Genomic DNA, 25,505 nt, shown 5'->3' with positions numbered 1-25,505 from the left:
CACTAGCATAAATGGTCTTTTAATCAAGCTCCATTGTTCATACAGTAGGTGCAGCTGTGTCCGACTAAGGGAAGCCTAGGACTGGCCAGATGAATGAATCCTATAGCTACTGAACAAAACAGATACAGTGCGTTACCAGTAACATGGCCTGCTCCTGGAGCAGCTGCTGCTGAAGAATTTCCAAGTGCCGCTGCTCCTCTTCTAGCTGTCGCCTGATATACTCCTGTCACATAGAAATTACCCAGCAATAAATTTATTCAAAAGGAATGCATCAGAACCACCTGAGTGGAACACCACAAGCTACTTTCCCAGTCATCTTTAGTAATAAATTCCCTTAGTGCTGGATTAATGCCTAGAGAACAATTTAGAAAACCCTATAATCTAAAATTCTTAGTTGGCTGATGTATCCTGGTTTGGACTACTGTAATATTCAGGGCATGGACCATAGCTTGTTTATGTATTTTGAAAGTGGTTTCAAAAGAAGCAAATGCACTTAAAAGTTTGAGAGTTAAACACAGCAAGTCTTACTCAATACAGCCAACACAAATCACATGCAAGTTTGATTAAAAATTAGTGTTTCACACTTGTGTGATGAACAGTTAGCAACAGCAAGAGCCAGGCTTAGTATAGGCAGACCTTGTGCAAGCTTCCCCACGGGGGCTCTGCCAAATCTCACACCTGACCTGCCATCTCCCCTACTAGCCCAATCAGAAGCCTCTCCTAAGCAGACACTGCCAATCTTGCTGAATTATGCGATGGTTATGACACAAACAAACATCCACTAGGAAACAGATTTTAGACCAAACAAACTCATTTTCTCTTGTGACCTAGCCTACATCGAGAGGTCAAAAGCTAATACGTTTACCCACTATGTCACCAGGCCCCCATACAACTCTAACTATGAAGCACCCTATCCAAGCAGATAACATCCTATCATGCAAATAATGGAAGTATGTAATATATGCATGCGTGCAACATGTATACACACACACGTACAGTGTATGCATAAAGAAATTAATGGGTCAGTGCTATGGAGACGGGAGCTACAGAAAAGTCTAATGATAGATCAATGATGTACACCAGTTTATCACAGGAACCCTGGCAAGTCCACAGGTCAGGTTAAGAAAAATAAAGAAGAAATGTGTTACATTTCTTTAAAACATGTAGCGGCACAATTTGACTGTTTCCGTTAATGTTTGCCATCATTGCCACTGCATTTCTGTGATTTCATAATTAGCATCTATACATTTTAAGGTGCTATTTGGGATAAAAGGCATCTGCCTAAAAGCAAATTACGCTTCATTGATTCATCCCGGTAGGCTGAAACTTTTATTTTGTGCCCTGTCACTCCAAAATGTCTTAAAACAAAAACAAAAAGTCCATTGCATTCAGAAGGGCAACAGTCCATAATATAAGGTCCCACACCTTTAAGTAGATGTGAGATATTTCTGGCCAAATCCTGCTCCCACCGAAATTACTGGGAATTTTGGTATTGACATCTGGGAAAGCAGGATTGGGCCCTTCATTTGGAATGAATATTTACAGAGCACACAAAGTAATTACCCTGATTAAAGTTTATAACGGGTTTTTAAGTGTGCAGGTTTCATGCATAAGTTCCACAGCTCAGTGACACAGTTTGAAAGACCTCACTTGTACTTTAAACATTAAGAGCACATTTACAGTACATAAGATATTCTAAATGTTGTCTGAATTGGCATACATGACTGTGGATCCCCCCCCACACACACCACATAGAAAAGGAAAATACTGTACAACTCAAATTAATATAGTGTTAAGGGTTCATTTTTCAACTCCGCATATTCAGAGTTATAACTAAGCCTTTGACTTAACTCATCCAGCATGCCAAAGCATTACAAATAATATGTCTATCTTCCTCTGAGGGCTTCTGGACCTGGCTGATCCTGTGAGAGCTACTGTTCAACAAGGAGAATCAAGAACCCATTTTCAGTATTTGCAGATTCCATCTTCAGAGGATTTTAGTCAAATGCTGGGTGCAAATTTAGCTCAGAGCCTTCTGTGGGTGACATTTAAGACTTCACTTTGCAAGCAACATGAAGGTCACTTTATTTCCCCGTAGAGCTTTATGTTCTACTTTTCTGTGTTTTTTGTCAAGGACAACAGAGAGGTCGGCTGGACTCCTCGGTGTTAGTTCTTTTATATTTAACTAATTTTAAAAAAAATAGAACAATAAACCTAATGCACTTGTACCATGGACTCACCTGCTCTCTCTCCACTCTCCTCTTCTCTTCCTCTGCTCTCCTCCTCTCTTCCTCTTCCTTACGCCTCCTCTCCATTTCTTCTAGCCGTCTTTTCTCCTCCTGTTCTCTTCGCCTCTGCTCACGCTCTTGTTGCCTTCGAGCTTCCCGTTCTCTTCTTTGTTGCTAGAGCAGGGGGGAAAAATAAAACGTTACTTTTATGGTTACCAAAGAGAGAAAGTTGGGGTTGATTTCTACTGGAAGGCTGGTAAGTAAAGTTTGTAGGCCCCAGCAACTAACAAAAGAGTGTTCTTTAATGTGCCTTTCATTCTATTCCATACATAAAAGGCAAATATCCTGACATCATCAGTTATACTCTTGAGCTTCTTCACAAGGCTGCATATAACATTTTCCCAAACACTAAGGGGTTCACTGCTGCTGCTGCCCCAAGACCAGATGTAAAGTTCAAACTCAAGCATCTTTGAAGAAAGAATGCAGTGAGGTAGTAATATACAATCAGTCACCTTCTGAATTCCATCAGCCTTTCCCATTATCCAAATTTTGCCAAAAAAAAGAAAATGAAATGAAATAATCCCTTTCTGGATCACTTGCAGCAAAAATAACAATCCTATGAATATTTGATAAGCTTTTTAGTTAACATGATATGTTGTATGCTAAGAATTTAACTGCTGGTGCAACAACCTAACTGATGAAAAGGCGCCATAAATTTTTTTGCCAGTGAATTAATGTGCTAATGAAGAACTGAGGCTGCCCAGAAGTGCCTCACCTTTCCACAACATAAAATGCACCTATTTTTAAACCTCTGAAAATCAAGAAACACAGGTTTACATCTTTATGGTCGCAGAGATAAGCTTCCAAACATGAATAAAATATAAGCTGGTGCAGTGATGTCTGCATGAGTCTGCAGACAACCCTGAACAATAGCTCTGAGAGGTGTGAACTGATACATTCATGTCCATACAGCACAAACTTAGTAAGCAAGACTGATATTTATGCTTCAGTCTAACTGCTGATAATTGTAGCGGAACCGTCCAGCTAATGAGCCTACCTCAAAATCTCAAACTGCCTCCCACGCGTCCTCTAGTGCCAAGAGACCCAGCTGTCTCCTGCTTAGCTGCCAAAACCTATCTCCCCTGACAATTTCTACAATGTGCTTACGTGCTTCTAATACAGAATTCTACAACTTGTTGAGAATAAAATTTAGAAGGCCTGTAACAGGAGATAACTATAATGATTATTCTTTTTCACATTTAATTCAATAAAAATTCAAGTTTTTAGTTCATCTGAAGCTGCCACAGAATCATCAGTCTGCTGAGCAAGAGTGCCACAGTGAGCAGGGGCCTTGCCAGAGAATTTAGTCAAACCTGTGATGGAGTTCACATGGCCATGGCTATAGGTGCTCTCTCTGCAATTGTGCATACTGAAGCACTAAAGGCCATGCTTCACTCCCCTCTCTTCCTGCACCTGCTGCTTGCTTTACTAAGTACACACACAACTTGACTGCTCATTGTACAGTAAGTAAAAATGCAACTGCTTTTTTCTTCCCACTGGGATCAACACTTTGCCCCGGGTGGAGAGTGGTTGAGAGGAAGGTGACTAATGCAGTTTAAGGCTCAGAAATACATCGCTAATGCTCTACGCTTCCAGTGCTTCTTGACTAGTAGCGCTTTTGAAAGCTACGCAGCTTTCTTAGAGATATTTATTCATATACACCCACATCACATCTATTGGCAGCATTCCTGCTTTTCTTTAGAGTCACCTGGGATTCACCACCACCTTCCTTCTCTTCCAATTTCATTAGACATAAGTATGCTCTTTCCTCCAGTACGTATTCTAGATGTCTCTACACACACAACCTTTGCACTTTTCCCTCTCAGTAGGCACCCAGATTTCTCTGATTTAAACAACTTCTCTTCAACGAGTAGAGATACAAAATAGTAAAGGCAGCTCAGGAAAACCGTGGAGTTCTTAGGTTTTACTACTTGTTTTTTAAACCATATTAAAAAGGGTTAAGTGGGCTCTTTTGTTTCAGAATCTACAAATCTCTTGTCAAACAAATTCTGTATTTAAGTGAAAACATTCAGGTGCCTCTTGGCTAATCAAGTCTCACGGGCTCTAAGTTATGAAGCAGAACAATTTGGTTGTCCAGAGAATGCAAGAGGCAACAAACTGTGATTAGTTAAGATGCATGTTTATTAGCTCTAACTCTTCTTATACACAATTGCTCTAACACGTCTTAAACATAATTTTTTCTAAGAAATTAATTCTAGGCTTAAGAAAATTTCTTGACCCCCAAAAAGCAAAGACAAAAATACTTTCTGAACACAAATAGTCATCATAGATCAACATTTCTTTCTAGTTATTGCTGCAGGGCCAGCAATAAATAAACTACGCTGGTTTGTTGCAGTATCTATAGCCCTGTCGGGTCATAACAACAGATCTTAAAATTATATTATTCAGATTACTTTCTTGCTAGCCTCCTCCCGCATTTCAACTCGAGCTATTCTCAAAATACTGACAGCTAAAAATCAAGCCAGAGATAGAGATGTATGCTTGCTCTACCTAAAAGAAATACTTTATACCAGCTATCAAATTATATAAATCCTTAATATGCAATTTATTGGCTCATGAGACACTCAGCTGCTTGGTTAGTGTCACTAATAAGCTTGGAGAAAGAAAGATAGATAATGAGAATAATGCAGTTCTAAGATCTATCTTCATGACATACCAGAGCTAGAAATGGAATTGGTATACCCTTGGGAAGACGAGAATCCCAGCATGTGTTTCTCATCTTCATGGTTCACAAGATATTGCACCTTCAATCTGACACAGTCTCTCTGTCGAACAGTATTTATTGACACGATACAGGATATATTGCAAATCATGGACCAGTGTCTTTCATTCCTTGGAAGATGGGCATAGTTTGGGTCATTTTAATGAGATGAATCTATCATTTCTTGAAGCTATGGAGAGGTTTTCAGCAGTGACTATACATAGAAACGCCTGATAAGATAGCAACAAACGAACAACAACAAAGGAGTTCAAAGTTGACTGGAAGAGTGTGGCACTCTGTACCTCAGAGCAGCAGCCTGGAACCCCCATATTCACCACTGTCATATAATATGTTTTGTACAAAGTATTCCTTGTGAGGTATCATTTTAAAAGTCTTGATCTGTTGAACATTAATATCCTCTTGGATTGTATGTGCTATCATTGTATGTGAAGTTATGGAAGTTTTCCTACATGTGTGTAACTGAAATACGTTGTGAGGTTGGGAGACGCCCACAGCCAACCTTTCAGGTACAACAGTGGAGTAGCCAGATGCACTGATGGTCCATTGAAGGGAATCCACTATCCCAATGACTAACCATCTCAGAAACAACACATATACAATGGAGACACATCATAGCTAAAGATCTTTCCAGCAAGCTGGAAGAAACAATAAAAGCACAGGAAGTGACATCATGACCTGGCCTCACTCCCTCCACAACTCAACACCTCATAACAGGTCTGGAGGACAAAGACGTTGAACTGGGGAGTGTGGTCCTGGGCTGGAAGACCGTTCCAGCTTGTGTTTTAAAGCTCTGCGAACTGTTTGTACCATCTGTCGGGATGAGACAGCACTTGATTCAAATCCAGTTTAGTTTATAGAACTCAGATTGTGAATTTACTTTTATTTCTTAGGTAACAAACTTTGATCTCTACACTTACTACTTATAATCACTTAAAAGTGATCTTTCTGTAGTTAAAAAATCTGTTTTATATTTTACCTAAAACACTGTGCTTTGGTTGAAGTGTTTGGGAAATCTCAGCTCACTTTACAAAGGCTAGTGTGTGTCCTTTCCACATCGAGGGAGGGGCGGACAGGGTAATGAACTTACACTGGTCAGGCTTCTGACAAGGGCAAGATGGTACAGTTCTCGGGTGCAAGGCTGGGGGGGAATTGACTGGAGCTTCTCTCTTGTTGGTTCGTGAGTGGCTGGCAAAGCATTCATGTAACTCAATTGGATGTGCCCTTGCCTGTGGAGGTCTATGTAAGTGCAGTACCTGTCAGAGGTTTGTAGAGTGGCAACAGCATCACGGGGTGGGAGGGATCCCCCAAAGTTGGTGGGACAGAGGGTTCAGTGGTCCCACAGTCCAGGTTGCACCCCGGGGGGTCCCATCACAAGGAACATGCCAGTTTCCCATACCATGATGTAAATAAAAGAATAAAATTCTATTTAAAAAAAAAAAATCTTGAGTTTCAACATCCACAGTGCATGTTTACCACCCACTAGAAGATAAAGAAATACAAACTCTGCCACCAGTCTGCACTTAAAGCAAATCTCTGAAGCACAACCATGCTGTTGTCCGGGTGCCAAAGCACACAAAGGGATGGAGTTTCTCTACTCCAGTTCTACCTTCCTGTTAGCACCACTTTAGTTGACTTGCTAAATGAATGGAAGTCTAGGCACCTGGCACTGCTTACCAAAAACACCACCTTCCCAAGGTCCACCGAGTATGCAGAGCCCACCTTATAAAAGACTTCCTTTTCTTTGAATATGGCCTGTGAAAACCAAGCCACTGAAGCAGCAAACACTAAATACACAGAATTATTTTCAACCAGTGAGGAGAGATGTATTGTGATAAAAATAGAGTAGGCTCTGAGAGAGGTTTTCGACATGAGTAATGATCCTACTAGCAAGCTATAGATTTCCTTACTTTTAAAGCAAGACGATCCACCTGACCTCCCACTGTGCACTTGTGCTTTTTAACCTAAGATCACCTCGCTGGCTGGTTTTAAAAAACTTTTTTTGAGGAGTGAATACTGACAGGGTATGTTCACAGTGGCTTGTCCTAGGAAGGTTCACTCATGATAGATTTTTTTTGGTCTAAGATTTTTTTTGGTCTAAAATATAAACTGTAAGTGCTGCTTATATAATTTCCTTCTTGATTTTAAAAATAAGTACATTAGTTACTATACCTCCACTTAGAAGTCACAAAAAATACACAAAATATGGTATATAGCCGGGTTCCAGTACATACTGAGCTAGCTAGGTGGCATAGGCTGTTGCACTGTGGCTAAAGACAGTTTTTCAGATCTTCTTTAGTTGGACGAGAGATATGGTAGTCTAGTACCAACCTCTCGTGATGCTGTATGTCAGATGAGCAGATTATTTTCAGACAACTAGCCACTAAAGAAAAGGCAAGCTACGGAGTGCTGAAAGGAAATTTCTAAGAGGTGCAGATAGAGCAATGATAAAACTGCTAGGATCCTGACAACTGTCCTCCTAATAGAGGGTCCTGTGGCACCTTTGAGACTAACAGAAGTACTGGGAGCATAAGCTTTCGTGGGTAAGAACCTTACCTAAGAGGTTCTTACCCACGAAAGCTTATGCTCCCAGTACTTCTGTTAGTCTCAAAGGTGCCTCAGGACCCTCTGTTGCTTTTTACAGATTCAGACTAACACGGCTACCCCTCTGATACTTGTCCTCCTAATGTCACCCATAACGCATTCCAACTCAGGTGTCATAATGGTTCATGATTTTATAGGTCTGAGCTCACATACTATGCTGTGTATCGTGATTTACCAGAAGGGGGCAATACAGCTACACATGCAAACTGCTAGTTTGCATATAAAACAACACAGTACCCTAGCTCACACAAGAAAACAGCTCTATATTGCTGTCTTATATCCACATAAAGGTAGATATATACATGCATTAATGTTGGTGACCGAGTACTTGAAGGTGGGGTGAGGACGATAAAATTATCATATTAGACATGAGTCCAGAGTGTAACCAACCCAAAATATGGGCAATTCAAATAAAGTGGAGCCTGGATGGAAACTATTCCTCTTTCAGTGTTGTAAAACAAAGCCCTGGCAAAATCAACCCCTCCACCTCAGTTGTGCCCAGCTTAATTGGAACCAATTATATCAGAACCCTCTGAACTGTGGAAGTTATTTTTATTATTTGTATTATCGTAGCACTTAGGAGATCTAGTCATGGAGGCTCAGGTACAATAGGACTTGCATCGCAACTAGTTCTCATTTTGCAAAATCAAAACTAGACTCAGTTTTGCCAAGCACTAATTCTGATGCAACTTCATTCCCTTCAAGCTCAGGACTGCTTTTTTCCATTTTGTTGAAGAGGAAAGCTCAGATGCAGGCACATTTAAAAAAAAAAAAAAAAAAAAAAGGCTAGGACAGCTCAGATTTCTTTTTTTAAACCACCTAAGTCTTAAGTGTCATACAAGTGATCGTTATATAAAAGCATATGTCTAACCAAAAACTTGCAAAGCTTCAGATAATCTTCTACACTTCAGCAATGTATAATTTCCTCCTTCTAAGTAATGCAAAAATTATAAGGTCTCTGAAACAATTGTTTTCAGTAGTCACTTATATGCCTTTTAAAAGCAATCTTCTCTCTAATACTGCTAAGAATAATGCACTTTTGGCACATGTCCTAAACACAGTCTCAGTCAAAACTGTCTAGGATCTGTGCCAGAATTAGAAGAACAAGCGCTCAATTTTAATTTAAGAAAGGAAAAAGAAAAAAAAAAAAAGACATGTCGGCAACATGTCCAGGAAGACTACCTATGGTCTAAAAAGTTCCTCTAATTCTCACAAGTGAATGTCAAACACAAATGCAAAAAAAATGCAACTTCCATCACTCCAACCAAAAGCAGCACCAGAAACCCAAACCAACAAAAGCCAGGGGATTTGAAAGCAACACTATTCTTAACTCACATTATTAAGCTTTTCTTTCTTCATAACACAGAGTAAGTTAAGAACAAAGGTTCATCCTTTTGGTTTCTTGGCTTTCATCACTCTGTGCCACAATATTAATGTTATCTAAGAATGTTTCTTCCCCTCACCCTCTTAAAGAAGGTTTGTTCTGGCTAAAGTTTTCCTAAGAATCTCTCAGATGGATAGATGCTTCTCCAAGAATAGAAGACCCAAACAAAAAAAGTTCAGAAGAACGACATATGCTTGTAAGCATTTTGGTGGAGGCCATTTTCTTTTTTAAACTAATTTCCTATTGATGACAATGCTTTTTTTTAAAAAAAGCTTGTATGGCAATTTCACCATAAAAAGTGAGGGAGTATGGCAGAAGTTATAGATTTGGCAGATGCAGAGGTTTTTCTCCTCGAACTCTTCATGGCCTATTGTGGAACTCTATTCACAAATGCATCAATCCACAATATGCAGCGTCACTATGTTGCTAACATTGTAATCGATCAGTTTGAAGTCTTTTTTGCAGTAGCAAATTATTAAAAATTGCTCTGATTTTTTTAAAAAGGTGAAAGAATATATTTAAGCAAAAGAAAACATGATTTTATAAACTAAAAGAAAAGCTATCCAACATGCTTATGCTGGAATAAACTGAAGAGTCAAGTGAAGGACAGACTATCTAAAGACTGAAAACTAATCATATCTCCACACAGATCCATCCTTGAAGGAGGTAGGTTTATACATATCAAATATTGTGGTTTTTTTTTTTAAATACATAAGAACATTCACTTACAGGGTCTTTTTGAAGAGAGTGGGACTGACCTAAATGCAATTTCCACCCGATTTAGCATTTTCATTTTTTAAGTTTTGCACATACACTTCTACCCCGATATAACACTGTCCTCGGGAGCCAAAAAATCTTACCGCGTTATAGGTGAAATCGTGTTATATCGAACTTGCTTTGATTCTCCGGAGCGTGCAGTCCCTACACCGCTTTACCGCGTTATATCCAAATTCGTGTTATATTGGGTTGTGTTATGTTGGGGTAGATGTGTATTTACACATACCCTCTAACACCTAAATAATCCCTTCAACTAAACTTTAAGACTCTTTCTAGCAAACAGACACGTTGTTCTGTTTCTGTTATTTGCAGCATTTTTCCTTTTGTATTGAGAGCAATTTCAGATTAAAAAGGTCATACTGATCATGGCAGATTAAATGGGTTACGCCACTTAGTTATTAAAAAAAAATTGCCTGGAACTAGAGTTTTCAGATGTTTAAAAGAAAAAAAAAAGTGTTACTTTTGTATTAAGTGGGATTTCAGATTAACAACATCATGCAGGGGACTAGCTAGTCATCATATTAGGGTCACCCCAAAGGTTTTAATTCAAATCCTGACTCAAGTAAAAAATAAGCATCTCATTTTAGCTTTCCCCAGTCTCCTTTATGACCAAATAATATAATTGCTGCACAACTGACAGTCTCTTTAAGACAGGCCAAGACCTGGAATGACAATGATATTTATCTTGGCAGTTTGAGGGTGGTGGGGGAGAGACAAAAGAGAAGAAGCTTGCATGGCCCCTTCCTACTGCATGTGTGTGGCTGGGTCCTTGCCATCAGTTCCTCCTTAAAAAAAGCAGTAAATTCACTCACACATTTGAAGGGGGTTGAGAAAAACATCTTAAGGTAACCTGCAAAGCTTTTTTTAATTTTATGTTACATTATTTATCGGGTTAATACATAATGCAAATCTTAAAGTTATGAATCGTAAATGTATATGTAAACTTGATATACTATGTGGAGCTAATCTGGTCCTCGTTGCACTGTTAAACATGATCAGTGCTTGGAAAACTAGATAGCTTTGATGAAGAACTACACGCCAAATGAACAGCTGTAACAGCAAATCAAACAAGGGTCATTTGAGGACAATTGGAATTTGACCCTGTACTTCCTGAAGAGCCAAATGATTGGTTTCACTTCATCTCCCAGACTCAGTTTTGGTCTGCAAAATTTTTTAGAAAACTTTCCATCTGTCAGGTCCTAAAGAACCTTTTATTTACTTACTAGTTGTCGTGCGTGACCATTTAAATAAAGAATGTTTAGAAACAAAATAATGAAGATAGACTCACAAGGGACAAGGTGATGTACAAAAAACTTTTGAGAAAGAAAATCCAAACAAACTATGTAAGCAAACAGTCAGTATATCCCAAAGAGTAAATATGCAAAAATTTACCTGGGGTTTTGTTAAGAAATTCAGATGGATATAGATACAAAAATGTATGAAAATGGCATGTCTCCTACAGGACAAATGGGAAAAAATCCAGTATACTATGTATGATTTGCTACCTATGACATTTATAAAATGAATAATGGGTATTCTATACCATATACCTTTATGCTACCACACATAGAATTGTAGGCCTGGAAGGGACCTCAAGAAGCCTCAAGTCCAGCCTCCCGCACTGAGGCAGGACCAAGTGAACCTACACCATCACTGACCGGTATTTGTGCAACCTGTTCTAAAAACCGCCAATGATAGTGATTCCACAACCTCTCTTGGAAACCTATTCCAGAGTTTAACTATTCTTATACACCTCTACCCCAATATAACATGACCCGATATAACACGAATTCGGATATAACATAGTAAAGCAGCGCTCTGGGAGGGATGGGGGGGGGGGGCTGCGCACTCCGGCAGATCAAAGCAAGTTCGATATAATGCGGTTTCACCTATAACTCAGTAAGATTTTTTGGCTCCCGAGGACAGCTTTGTATCGGGGTAGAGGTGTAGTCAAAGTTTTTCCTAGTACCTAACCTAAATCTCCCTTGCTGCAGATTAAGCTCATTACTTCTTGTTTTATCTTCAGTGAACATGCAGAACAACTGATCACAGTCCTCTGCAAAACAGCCCTTAACATACAAGACTGTTAAAAAGGTGCCCTCCCTCTCAAGACTAAACATGCCCTATTTTGTTTAACCTTTCTTCATACGTAGATTTTCAAAATCTTTCATCATTTTTGTTGCTTTCCTCTGGACTCTCTTCACAATTTGTCCAGAACTGGACACACTACTCCCAACAGAGGGGCTCACCAGTACCAACTAGAGCAGGACAATTACTTCCCATATCTTGCACGAGTCTGCCCTGCATCAAATATAGGTTGCCATCCACCATGCATTAGTGCCAAATGCAGATGTTCAAGAAAGCTCTAAAAGAACGCTGATACATACCATGGACAGATATTTCTAAAAGCCGTCTTAGTGGCATGATCTGGTTTAAGAAAGCTGTACACTGATATCTAAATGTAAAAGTCTTCCCTTCTGTACAGCTACACCAAAAGTCTCTAGGCCAATTAGCTTGTATTTTGAATAGCAATAGATATATACATACACAATTATCTCCATTCAAAATACAAGGCAATGCATTTAGGCTTTTGGAATCAATTACCTCCTGGGAGCTGCAGGGTGTTCAGTACTTTTGGAAATCAGACCACCACGTCTACACATGGATGTAAGAGCCTTACTTTAGGATCCTGGTTTTGAAAATCTTAGCTAATGGATATATATTGTTCTTGCACAATATACAGGGAATGTTTCTTAAGCTCTTGGGACAATAAGCATAACAGGAGCACTGCCACCTTAGTTCCAGACTTCTATTTCTACCTCTTCTAGCCGCCTCCTTTGCTCTTTCTGCTGCTCTATGCGTTTCTGTCTCTCTGCCAACAGCTGCCTCTTGTACTCCTCCTGCTCTCGGAGCTGCTGTTCCTGTAGCAGCTGCTGTCTCCGAAGGGCCTCCGAACGTTCCTTGTTTTCCTGCTGCAGTCTCAGGAAATCACGTCGGAGGGTAGATTCTCCAGGCACATTGACAATCGAACTGCAAAAGCAGAAAGTTAAGCCTCCCATGCCACAGAGCCTAAAGAGCCATTAAATACCTTCTCCAAAGCTTATACATCTCACACACACACACACACACACACACACACACGTAGTTTAAATTTTAATCTCTTGTCTTTCAAAATAAAGATACTGGATGCATATCAAATAGGTACTCTCTCTGGAAGATGTCAAACCAGGTCATGCAAAGTAAGAGCCAACCCAAACTTTTTCCCAGTCCTTGAACCGAGCCTACATCCTCTCTTTAAACTATCAGAGAGGTCTGATTAGAGCCCTGGCTACTTGTGTACTTTGCCCCAGACACACCCACTGTAAGTCTCACACACCCACCACCTCTACAGTAGTGGTTCTCAACCGGGGGTTTGCGTACCCTTGCGGGGGACCCAGAGGTCTTCCACGGGGTACATCAACTTCTCTAGATATTTGCCTAGTTTTACAACCGGCTACATAAAAAGCACTAGCAAAGTCAGTACAAACTAAAATTTCATACAATCGCTGGTTTATAATGCTCTATATACTATACACTGAAATGTAAGCGCAATATTTATATTGCGATTAATTTATTTTGTATTTATGTGGTAAAAATGAGAAAGTAAGCGATTTGTCAGTAACAGTGTGCTATGGCACTTTTGTATTTTTATGTCTGATTTTGGAAGCAAGTAGTTTTTAAGTAAGGTGAACCTTGGGGGTACGCAAGACAAATCAGACTGCTGAAATGGGTACAGTAGCCTGGAAAGGTTGAGAGCCACTGGTCTACAGGGTATCAAGTCCCTCTGTGGTGTATCCAAGTTTAGAGTGGACGGGATGGGGACCTCAAAAAAGTTCAGAGGTCTGAGCAAATGTTCAAACCTTTTGAGGTTCATGTCTCATTAATGTATGTGATTAATTAGATTTAGTAACAGGTATAAAGGCTTATGAAATAAAAGTATACTCCAGATTTGTCAAGACGGGTTATAAAATTATTTGTCTAGATCTATTAATGGCCTCCCATCAGCGACTATTACCTTGGCTCTCCTTCTTGTTCAGGCACTTCCTCCTCCTCTTCCTCACTTCCGCTATATTCATATTCTGTCTCATCTAGCAAGAAAGAGGAAACAATATTCCAGGTGCCTCTTTCAATATTTTTATCTTAAAATACTTAGCTCCTGTTACAGGGCCTCAGCAATCCAGTTCTGACCAGCTTAAATGATCAGATTTATATACAACATTTTGGAACCATTCAAATGTCATCTCATCCCAGAGACACAAGGAGACCTTCATTTGGATGTGAGCTTCAGTTTAATCCACAGGCTTTGTCTACAATGATAACTATATGGTCTTAGATTTTTTTTGTAAAATCAGAAGTTGGTGGAATATCAAATAATCAGTTTTTAAAAATATATACAAGTAAACACAGGCTTAATTTTAAAAGTCTGCATACCTTTCTCTCCTCTCTTCTTCCTGGTCCTGTCTATGTGGTCCTTAAGCTGGATTCGGACTTGCCGTTCATTTGGCTGATCGCGTATAAAAGGATGTTTTAAAAGCTGCTCGGTGGAGGGTCTCTGCATATAGTTCTTCACTAAACAACCTTCTATAAAACTAAAGAACTTTTTTGACCTGAGGAAAAAAAGAAGTGTAAAGCTAAGACTCAAATAATCCATTTTTCAGTTTTTCCTCATTAGTCCAAAAAATGTAAAGTTCTCTCCCCCAAAACAGCATGCTTCTGTCTAGCAGCATAAATGGTATCTTACATAGACATCCTCAAAAGAGCCACAAAAATGCTACCAAGACAATTTGGGGACTCTTCCATTATTGCAAGTAATACCGACCTGTTTTTATATGCACCTGGCTTAGTGGGATAGGTCTGTAGGAATTGAAGAACATTTTGGTTTTTTAACTGAATAAGTATGCATTTTTTAAAATAACATTTTCTCAATACTTAATGCCTTATAATTTGTTCAATCAGGACACACAGGACCAAATTAATCCCTGATTTAACTACTGAAGTTAGTGATGGAATTCAATTCACCTCTGTCTAATGGATATGGGGATGAGGAATACATGTTTGGTAAATCAGAACATTATATTGCTAAAGTAGTAACTACTCCATGTACTCCTGGGGGAATTCTGCGCTACTGCGCAATGCAGAATTTTGCAGAAATTAACGTTGTGCATGCAGAATTTCCTTTCCCCCCACAAAAATGGGCTGCAGTGCTGCTAGCCATCACTAGAGGCCACTGGACTTGACAGATCCCAGCTTACATATAGAACAGTGGTTCCCAAACTTTAACAACCTGTGAACCCCTTTCACTAAAATGTCAAGTCTCGAGAACCCCCTCTAAAAATGAATATTTCCAAGGATTTTCTCCTTTACCTGAGTATAAATTATAAGAGCAGTGATCTTGGAAATATAAAATGTGTTTTTATTACATACTTATTACACATTATTTATTATTAATTATTATTTATCATTACAGTATTTTTATTACATTATGAAAATGGCAACACTCTTCCAAGATCTCACTTTCATAGCTTGTATCACTTTGAATAAGTCTGTTATAAGACAAGGCTCCTATGTTTCATCAAGAAGTATCAGACGTGAAACAGCATGAAGGTATCTAAGAAGCCAACTCAAAGAGTTCCTCTTATACAAGCATTCAGGTCTTGAGCAGTTCAAGCAAACAACACACGTTACAACAAAGCTTAAACTTGTTCTTCATAATAATTTTAAAAACAATACTAGATGCCTACTTAATTTTAAAAACAGCAAAAAATATCCACCTCCCTTTCCATTTCTTATAAGGAGTCTTGAAGTTTAAATCTCCTCAGTGTGATAGATGTGCCTGCTTTGATCTGCCTATCTCTTGGAAGTCCAGGGGTTCCGGGCTGCTGGCTCCGGGCTGCCCGGGGTCCCTATGGACAACTCTGTCCACCATTAGGGAATTTTTTCCTGAGAACCCCCTGTAACATTTTGCGAACCCCCAGGGGTTCCCAAACCCCAGTTTGGGAACCACTGATATAGAAGACACTGCTGGGAGGAGGGAGAGGGAACAAGAGGGTTCCTGGCAGCTGCAGTTCACAGCATGCCCTGAGGAAAGGAGAGGGGGGCACATAGGAAACTCCATGCAAACCCGGGACCAAGCATCAGGCTGTTTCTCCCTCTGGATCCCTGGACTCAGAAGGGTGAGGGGGACAGATGTTGGGGCAAGGGGGGGCCCGCAGCTGGGTTCTGGGGGGGGGGCCCCCCCAGCTCGGGCTCGGGGGATGGGGGGAGGGAAGAGAGAAGGGGCAGAGAAGCAGGAACTAGGTTGTCATAGGGGCTTCTTTAACTCTTTACTCCTGGGGGAATTTTTGTGTGTGTTTGTATTGTTACAGACATACTTGCTGATAGGTATTTTGAAATAAATTACCAAAATAATTGAAACTGGCAATTATGCAGTGTTATTTTGACAAATGAAATTTGCAGAATTTTAAAATATTGTGCACAGAATTTTTAATTTTTTGCTGCAGAATGCCCCCAGGAGTACACGAGGCATTCTTAAAGAGACACTTTCAGGATAAAAATAATTATTTTCCCCCCTTACCTCTGTTTCTAACAAAACTTTAGAAACAGAGTGAAAATAATGCTTAAAATTGTATTTTTCATCACTTATCCTGTTTACTTTTTGCCCTTCATTCACCTTTCTGAGTAAAAACACTATCGTACCAATGCTGTTTTTAGCCAGTTTAACTTTCTGATTCTTATGCACTAGCAAAATGCTGCAATGTTGGGGTTATAAACACTACAGATAAAGCTTACATCTAAAACAAACATTTTTTCATCCTTTTTCAAAACTCTATGAATAGGTATGAATTCATAAACTCGATGTTTTATAAAGAATTATTTAAAATAAACACACTCACACAGATGTTCCAATAGTAATTACTGTATGAGAAAGTCATTCCAGCATTCCAAACAGTGATCCAGTGCACCAAGTCAATAGAGTTAATTATATTATTTATAGATCGGTGTAACTGGTCACATCACTTTACTAATTTCTTTTTTGACAGGACTCTAGCATTCAACCTCATAGTCATACAATTTCCATTCACAGAGGGCATATTTCTTGTATGTAACAAACTCACACACACACTTTTCCTTAACTTAAGAAGAAAGCACAGTAAAGCATTACTTTTGTTAACGTTGAGGCTTTCATTGACAATTTTAAGGTTATGTTCAACCTACATAAACCCTCATTCTAGTGAAAATTATTGCTTCATACAAATCATTTGTATCTAATAATGGGGAGGAAAATCCTGTATTGTTAAGGGATTATTCCCAGCTGGCAAGAAGAACAATTTCAATCGTTTGCAATAATTATAGTAAAAGCCTTCATTAATTTTAATAGTTCCTTTCAACTCAGCATCTAGAAGTCAATGGCACTGTCCTGTTTCTTTATAATACTGTATCTTAGAAAAGATATTGCATATTAGGAATGCAGCAGAAGTCTAGGCTTTGAGCTGTGGTATAATTTGTCACCTTAATATGATGCTGCTCTGTCAACAGAACAGCTCATTTTTGTCTCATGATACAAAAGACAAAATTTCGCTGAAAAAAAATAGAGCTAAAAAATAATCAATGCACATCTCATTTTGTGCTTTGATTTAATAGTGTAGAAGATAATAAAAAGATTGATTTTAGCCAGCCTAAATTATTTTACAGTTCATGGAAATGGTAACAAAAAAGCATGCCATGAAATAAAAGATAAGAAAGTGCTATGTATGTAAAGGACATAATGAAACAGACTACAGAAAACACAGTAGCCTCTACATACCATTTCTTGGATTTTAGCCGTGGAGGAGGGTTTCTGGGTATAAGAAACAGCGCCCTCATTGGATGCATGTCACAGAGGGCTGGAAAAAAAAAATTTTTTGTTCAGTTGTTTTTCCAGTTCTCCTGATTCTGCATTTTCAATGTCTTCACTTCAGGATTATTTCATTTTCATAGACATTTCCCCATCACCAACCCCTACACGTGATGGACACAGGAATGACATTAAGCAGAATTAAACTGAAATGCAAAAGTTAAGACAAAAGTTCTGCCCCTAACTCTGAGTTTAATGCGGACAAAAATAAAGGCCTAGATTATCCCCTCAGATCCAAACATGGAGGGGACCTCTGTGCAGAGATCTCCACCTCCCTCATGGAAGGGAGAGTCAGCCTCTTCTGCAGCACTGTCCCCGTTCTCCAAACACCGTTCTCCAAACACAAGAGCACTCTGTAGTGTCAGGATCCATAAAGGTGGTGGGGATAGAGACATAGCAGGTTGGGGGCCAAAATGAGGCCAGGAGCAAAGGCCCCTGTGGCAAAGGAGGACATCCTGGTATCTCAACTTCAGCTGAACACCACTACCAATGAGTGAAGGGGAAAAGGAGGTGCTGAAGGCTGGATATGGTAGGGGGCAAAGGACTCTGTGCAGATGGCCCTAATCTCCCATGCTTGGCAGTGGATCTCTCAAACTACCCTACAGGGAGAGCAAACCTAAAGGAATGACCAGAGAGGATACCGGTGAGGGGTTCATTATAACTCATTTCCTCCCCCAACAGACCCCGTTGTGGGTTCTTCTGTAAGAGGGGCCAATCTGAACCCAACAGTTTAGCATGAAGTAATATCAATTATTATAATATATAATATAATATCAATATATATAATATATAATATCAATCAGGTGAAATGCACACACAGGCTTACGGAGCCCAGTGACAGAGATTTAATTAAAACAAGAGGAGGTTACTTACCTGTAACTGGAGATATATGGTCCCTATCTGTATTCCACTGTATTCCATCATGCATCCAGACCCAGAGATTTTGAAAGTAGTAGTGTCCGTTGGTCCATCCATGTGCCCTTGGCTCACCTCATGGTTCATCCAAGGTGATAAAAGGTGGGGTGGACCGACCATGCCTTCAGTTCCTTCTCCCCCACAAATCCAACCGATCCGCAGCAGAGGGGAAGGAGGCCAGGAAGTGGAATAGAGATAGGGACCACACATCTTGAAGAGATTCCAATTACAGGTAAGTAATCTCCTCCTCTTCTTCGCATGATAGTCCCTATTTGTATTCCACTGAGGGTGATTAACAAGCAGTATCGACATTAGAGGAGGGTGTGAGGATGAGGAACAGCTGAGTAGAGGACAGCCATGCCAAATAAGGCGTCCATAGCAGAGTCCTGCACCCAGTAATGCGTAGAGAAGGTATGTACTGAACTCCACATGGCCACCCTACATATGTCCTGAACCAGCACATCTTAGAGGGTGGCTGTGGTCAAAATCTGGGCTCTCATGGAAGGGGCCCTCACCCTGGGGGGAAGGAGGCAATCCTGACACTGATAGCACAGTGGAATGCACCCCGAAATTAATTTAGATATTCCTGTGTGGAGATTGCCTGTTTTTTAACTCTGTCAACTATAGCGATAAACAATCTAGGAGATTTCCTGATCTGTCTTGTCCTCTGCAGGTAGAAGGCCAAGGCCAAGGCCCGATGGATGCCGAAGATATGATGTTGTCGCTCCTCTTCTGAGGTGTAAGGCTTCGGAAAAAAAGCAGGTAAGTGGATGGGCTGGTTGAGATGAAACTTGGATACGACCTTTGACAGAAATTTGGGGTGTAGGTTCAGAGAGACTTTATCCTAATGGAAAGTGGTGAAAGGAGGGTCTGCCATCATGGCCCCATGCTCACCTACCCTTCTCACCGAAGAGACAGCTGCAAGGAAGGCAACTCTCATGGAAAGGAGGGACATAGAACATGAAGCCAGCAGCTTGAAGGGCTGTTTCATTAGTGCCAACAGAACGAGGTTAAGGTCCCACTAGGGAGCAATAGGCTGTAGGGTGCGATGGTTCCGATGAGGCCTTTCTGAAACCTAGCAGTCAATGGGTGTGTAAATACAAAGTGTCCCTCCATGGCGCGGTGGAAGGCACTAACTACCGCTAGATATATCTTGAGGGAGAGATGCAAAGCCTTCAAGGGCAGGAGGTAATCCAAAAATAGGGGAATCGGCCCCTCTTCTGGGGAAAGCCCCTTCTGTTGGGCCCAGGGGGTGAAGTGGTTCCACTTGGCCTGGTAGGAATGCTTAGTGGACTCTGTCCTGCTGCTCAAGGGGATATTTTGGACTTCTCATGAGCACACCCGTTCTAAAGAAGATGCCCATCCAAATACCACACCCTGAGGTGAAGCATCTGCATATCTGATCCTGTTGTGGTGTTGCCTCAGTAGCTTGGAGAAAGTGGGGATGGGCTGACATGTGGAGTAGGTTGGGAAACCAGAACTGTCTGGGCCAGCATGGGAAAATCAAGATGACCATTGCTCTGACCTACCTGATCTTTTGGAGTACTCGTGGCAGAAGTTGTAGAGGGGAGAAGGTATAGTTAATCTGGTCCGACCAGCAGAGTATGAGCGCATCACCCTGAGGGAAGGGACCACTACCCTCTGGAGCAGTAAGTGCTGCATTTGTTGTTGACTGCAGAGTTGAAGAGGTTCCTGGTCAGAATCCCCCATTGGTTGAAGATATTTCATACTACGGTGTTGTGGAGTTCCCACTCATGATCGATTACAAATCGTCTGCCGAGAGAGAGTCTGCAATCACATTCTGAGTCCCTGGGAGGTAAGCTGAAGATAACAGGATCTGGTGGGTGATGCACCAATTCCAGAGGTTGATCACCTCCATATAGAGACCAGTTGATTTTGTGCCCCCTTGTTTGTTGATGTGGTAAAAAGTGGTAGTGGTGTCCGACATGACAAGAATACGATGGGGATGGATGGATGGGAGAAATACTCGGCATGCCTTCCGTACAACCCGGCATTCTGGAATGTTGATGTGCATCCTGGATTCCCAAGGGGTCCATGTTCCCTGTGTCATGTGATCTGTGTGCGCTCCCCATCCTACAAGGGATGGCATTGGTGATGATCACCCTGTCCAGGGAAGATGGGAGAAAGGGGACCCCCACACAAACCTGACGCGGGTCCATCCGACACTGGAGGGAAGAGAGTACCACATGCTTCCTTACCTCTCAGCTAGATCCTGGCGCATGGTCCATAGCGGTGGTACCACCAGTGCTGACTTCAGACTCCATAGCTGGAGGCGTACTCCTGGCAGCCCCAGGCCGGTGTACAGTGGAGGCTACCCAGACAGGCTCTGAATGAGGTCTCACGGCGACTTCCATGAGGGGCTTCCAGAGGCAGAGAGCCCGACCTTCTCGGGTATGGCTGGGGAAGCACTGGCAGATACTGCACCTGAATGCAATGTGGACTTCTCCCAAGCAGTAGAGGCAGCATTGATGTTTGTCACAGACCGAGAAGGAATGCGGGCAGGAGGCACAGATTTTAAAGACTGAGGTTTTCAGCATAGTCCAGTACCCACATGTGGGCATCAGTGGGAGGGTCCACGCGGAACGAAACTCTCCAGAAAGAACCCTAATTCTACTCCTAAAACTAGCAAACTTCTAAAAACTACTATAAAAACAATAGAAACAGTAAACTACTCTAAAAACTAACTATGTTCAATTGTATATTTTTAAGGTGCGTCACATGCAAGAGGACACTAATAATTCCAACCCAGACCACGCAGCAGTAAGAAGAAACTGGGGATGTGATCAGTCTGCCCCTCCCTTTGTCACCTCAGACAAAACCATGAGGTGAGCCAAGGGCGCATGCACGGACCAACAGAAGCTACTACTTCCAAAATCTCTGGCTACAGACACAGTGCACATGTGTAAACCCTCAGTGGAATACAATAGGGACTAGCACTGGATGAAGAGCAAAAAATATGCACATGATCTGAACCAAAAAGTGGTTTAAGAAACCTAAAGAACTACGGTTACATGCAGACTAGTAGCCAAATAGTGGTTCTAATGCTGTTAGCTTTGTGCTAGTTGATTCATCCTGGGAGAAGCCTCTGTAGATTTGGACCCATGCAAATATAATTATGAGAAAAACCCATCAGATCTCTTAAAACATGAATGTGAATAAGAACACTCAGCTGTACGTTAGATTTAAAAATCAGAGTTGTAAGCATGGGCTACAATGAAGCTACCATTTTGAGTCTAGACAAAAGTCAACACACCCCTGAATGTCAGAATGGGGTGGTAGGAAAAAAGCCAATTTGCAGTTTTACAAGTAAAATAGTTACTTTAAAAAAAAATGATAGCAATTTTTCTTTTTTTGTAACTAAGTTCTTGTTTTTTGCTCCCCTTGCTGCTGTCAGCTTTATGCTTTGTTAATCTTCACAGAGGACGTGAGAGAGAAAAAAGCACCATGGAAAAGTTAGGCATTTTTAGTTTTTAATTTTACCCCTCAAAAATCATCAGGCTTGGCAGCTGAATATACTCAAATAGTCTGCTTTTAAAAGTTCTTCACTGACAGTGTTAAAGCTAAGTCTATAATTTAAACCACAGTCTTCCAAGAGTCTTTTACTCTGTCCAATGAAAACGAAAACATTCATAAGAGGAGATTTAAATAGATAAGTCTCAGAGTTCAAGAAGAATGTTACCATTACACAGACTCATGTAAATCAGAGATAGAAAGGACCTACTAAGCCATGCAGTCCATCTCCCTGACAGAGCAAGATTTTTTAAGCCAGTACACTTTTAGCATTTTTTTCTCCCAGTCTGGTTTTAAATATCCCAAGCAGTAGGGCTTTCACCACTTCCCTATGGACAATTCCAAAGCCTAATATAGCTCATGGTCAGGAAGTTTACAGACCCATTGGCTTCCAAATAGTCCTGTCATTGCTATTACACCACTACAATTACAATCTCTGCACAGTAATGCTTTCACACTGTAGTAGTAGCTTTATCAAGAGAGTTGCCATTTGTAGGATTTTATATTATTGGTGCAGGAAAAACCAAGGAGTATAGATACACCATCAGTGCATTTTCAGAAACCTCAAAACTGGGTTTGAATTACAACCAGCAACTCATAAGTATACGTTTCTGTCTTAATGAGCCCCTTAGGAAAAAGCACACATATCACTTACGGGGAGCTCCTTCTGCCATTTCAATGGCCGTAATGCCACATGACCAAAGGTCACTCTGCAAAGAAAGAGACCATATGTTAGTAGGTACACTTTCTCATTGTCATACTACGTAATGGCATCTACTAATGCACTGCAGGTAAGAAACTAAAACCAGCTACCAAGGTTATTTAAACAACAGTTTTTAAAATGGCTTTTCTTCTTTTAGCCCTAATATAAAATGCTAAATATGATGCCATACAGCATTTGTGTTATATACACACACATACAATTATGCACACATAATTTCTTAATAGTATACAAACACTTTCATATTAGGACATTTCAAGACATAATTAGGTCATAATTAACCAAAAGTTAAGTTCTGTAAAAAATAATTATATTTCCCTGGATACAGTTATTGTAAGAGGTGAACATTTCCCGGTAGTATTTGCAATCCAAACATTGCAGCCCTCTCCTAGCATATGAGATCCTGAAAATGCATAGACTAGGAACAAAAGTGAAACCAAGAAGTCAGTTTTCAGATGTGTTAATTATCAGAAATACAAAACCTTAAATAAAATAGTTCTAAAAATTAGATTTTAAAAAATTCTTTTCTTCTGTTGATAATCTAAACAGTATTTTTATGTAGGGATTTTTTTTTTAAATGAGCCCATCATTGCTTATTGGCAGTTCAGCCAAACCTCTACCTTTACATTGCCCAATAAAATTAGAACATGTCTTAGCAGCATGAATTCCTAATGTCAGGAGACACAGGCAACCGCCCATGTGCCCAAGAAAAGTAAGAAGTTACTGTTCCATGAACCACTGGTGGCCAGAGTGAGCGCCTCATCCCAGCAATCTCGTATTATTTGTGTCATTACACAAGGGGGATCCTGGAATGGAAATCTTTCAGGATATTAGCACTGGATAGCCACTAGGACCAGAGGATAACTGCATTCCCTGCTGAATCAGAACTATGGTTTAGAGATTCTCTTCCACCATAGGAACACCAAAAATAAGTAACTGCTTAAGAGTCCTGGAATGGACTGAGCTCAAGGGGCTACAGTAGGTCCTGACAGGAGACAATATCACCTCCATTCGGGATGTGGGGAAGAGAACTACCGTTGAGGAAAATAGTGCTCAGAGCTTCCAGGTTGATAATCCTTTTAGAATATGGGAAGACATACTGGAATGGGTGAACAAACTCTTCTCTGTGCTCACCATTAGCTCCAAGCAATGGAACAACTGCATTTTCAGGCCCCAGAAGCTTCCCAGCCAGGCACCAGTTTGTTCTGGCTCAACCCATCAGTTGCAATGATTAAAGTAAGCTTGTAAAACACTAATTTTCTAAGAAATAGAATATGTAGTAGGAGGATATTGAGATGTCTCTATGTGAAGTACCTCCACTTCACATCAGGAGCAATAAGGGAGTGTTTTAAGAGACATGAGCATAAATCACAGGTTTTGTATGCCTCGTGGAATTCCTTTACATTTGATCCCCTTTAATTATTAAACATGTAGATTAGTTTGGGGGTTTTCTCCCCCTCAGAATAATTTTTATCTATTGAAGTCTGTTATCTTCCTTTAACCTTCACCCTTATGTCTTATCAACTCCACCCTGAAAGGGATTACATTTTTTCACAGATCTCTATCAGGGCAAGGAATATGTAAAGTTATTAGTCAAGACAAATGGGCTCAATCCTAGCTAGATGTTCAGGTGTGCGTATCATCAACCATGGACATTCATATATCTAACCTGCGTTATCAACCCCAATGCACTAGCTCCAATGCTCTTGATGTAACTATAATCGCAGACTTTCACATTTCCTAGCTACCTCTCCTAGTTTTAATGTTTGAAGAGATGCATTAGTCTGAGTAAAGATTAAAAACACATTTCATATTTTATTCCTTCTCTTGTGGCTCCCTGAAACAAGCTAAAATGTACTTGAGAGATTTCCAGAAAGCTTCTATAAAGGAATTTAGCTTTAGAAGATGTAGCAAAAACAAAACAAAAAAAAACTTTTGGTGTAAATACCATCAAGCCAATTTAACTTTTAGGGAGGTTAGATTTGATGCTTGCAGCTCAGTGCAGGAGCAGTTGTGTCCAATTAATTTTTGGAGAAATATAGTGTTTGATGGATAAATCTTCTATGTGATTGTGACAGAGCGCTGAGAACAAGCAGCTGAACCAGCACTCTGGTCACTGTAAATCCAATTAGTTCCCCCCACTCCAGAAGGGGGCTTGATTGAGGGAAGGGGTGACTAGTTACTAGATCAGCCTCAGCTGGGGAGAACTAAGGAGATAATTAGCCCATTAACTGTAAGTGTAGAAAAGAAGCACAGGAAGGAAGTGCAAGAGAGGGAGAGAGAAAGCCCAGCAAGACTAACGTAATGGGAGATCTCTGTGTGGAGAGAGCTCTCTTCTCTCTGGCAAAAGGGGATGATGATTGTATGTCCCTTTAAATAGAATTGCTGCATGGGACTGTAAAGGGGTGTTGGCTGGCTGATATAACAAAAATAAAACACATGATGTGGGTTACAAACCAGAGGTGGTAAAGCCATTTGTGCAGGAAGACAAAAGTGGAGAGCTGTGCCCAGCCACAGTGATTAACATTCAGATGATCTCTCAAATCAGAACAGCACATGCTTAACCAGCTCCTTCTGTATTACATTGTAACTTAACTCTTCTATTCTGGCAA

At 40.5% G+C, this 25,505-nt stretch overlaps 1 protein-coding gene across 4 annotated transcripts in view; it reads right to left on the bottom strand.

Annotated features, from left to right (window-relative positions):
- The window catches only part of MAP4K4 (mitogen-activated protein kinase kinase kinase kinase 4), a 249,797-nt gene that overhangs the window by 60,176 nt on the left and 164,116 nt on the right, over window positions 1–25,505 (bottom strand). For all 4 annotated transcript variants that reach the window (XM_008172102.4, XM_008172104.4, XM_042861149.2 and 1 more), the window contains exons 8-14: window positions 22,828–22,882; window positions 17,637–17,715; window positions 14,264–14,439; window positions 13,848–13,920; window positions 12,613–12,823; window positions 2,241–2,402; window positions 137–223 (exon numbers count right to left, since the gene is read on the bottom strand). In XM_008172102.4, the coding sequence (XP_008170324.1) occupies window positions 137–223; window positions 2,241–2,402; window positions 12,613–12,823; window positions 13,848–13,920; window positions 14,264–14,439; window positions 17,637–17,715; window positions 22,828–22,882 (843 nt within the window). The remainder of the gene's footprint in view (window positions 1–136; window positions 224–2,240; window positions 2,403–12,612; window positions 12,824–13,847; window positions 13,921–14,263; window positions 14,440–17,636; window positions 17,716–22,827; window positions 22,883–25,505) is intronic.

This window comes from Chrysemys picta, chromosome 1 (genome assembly GCF_011386835.1).
Source record: "Chrysemys picta bellii isolate R12L10 chromosome 1, ASM1138683v2, whole genome shotgun sequence".
NCBI lineage: Eukaryota > Metazoa > Chordata > Testudines > Emydidae > Chrysemys > Chrysemys picta.
Note: the sequence above shows the minus strand (reverse complement) of the source record. Positions and strands in the feature narration are given on the sequence as shown.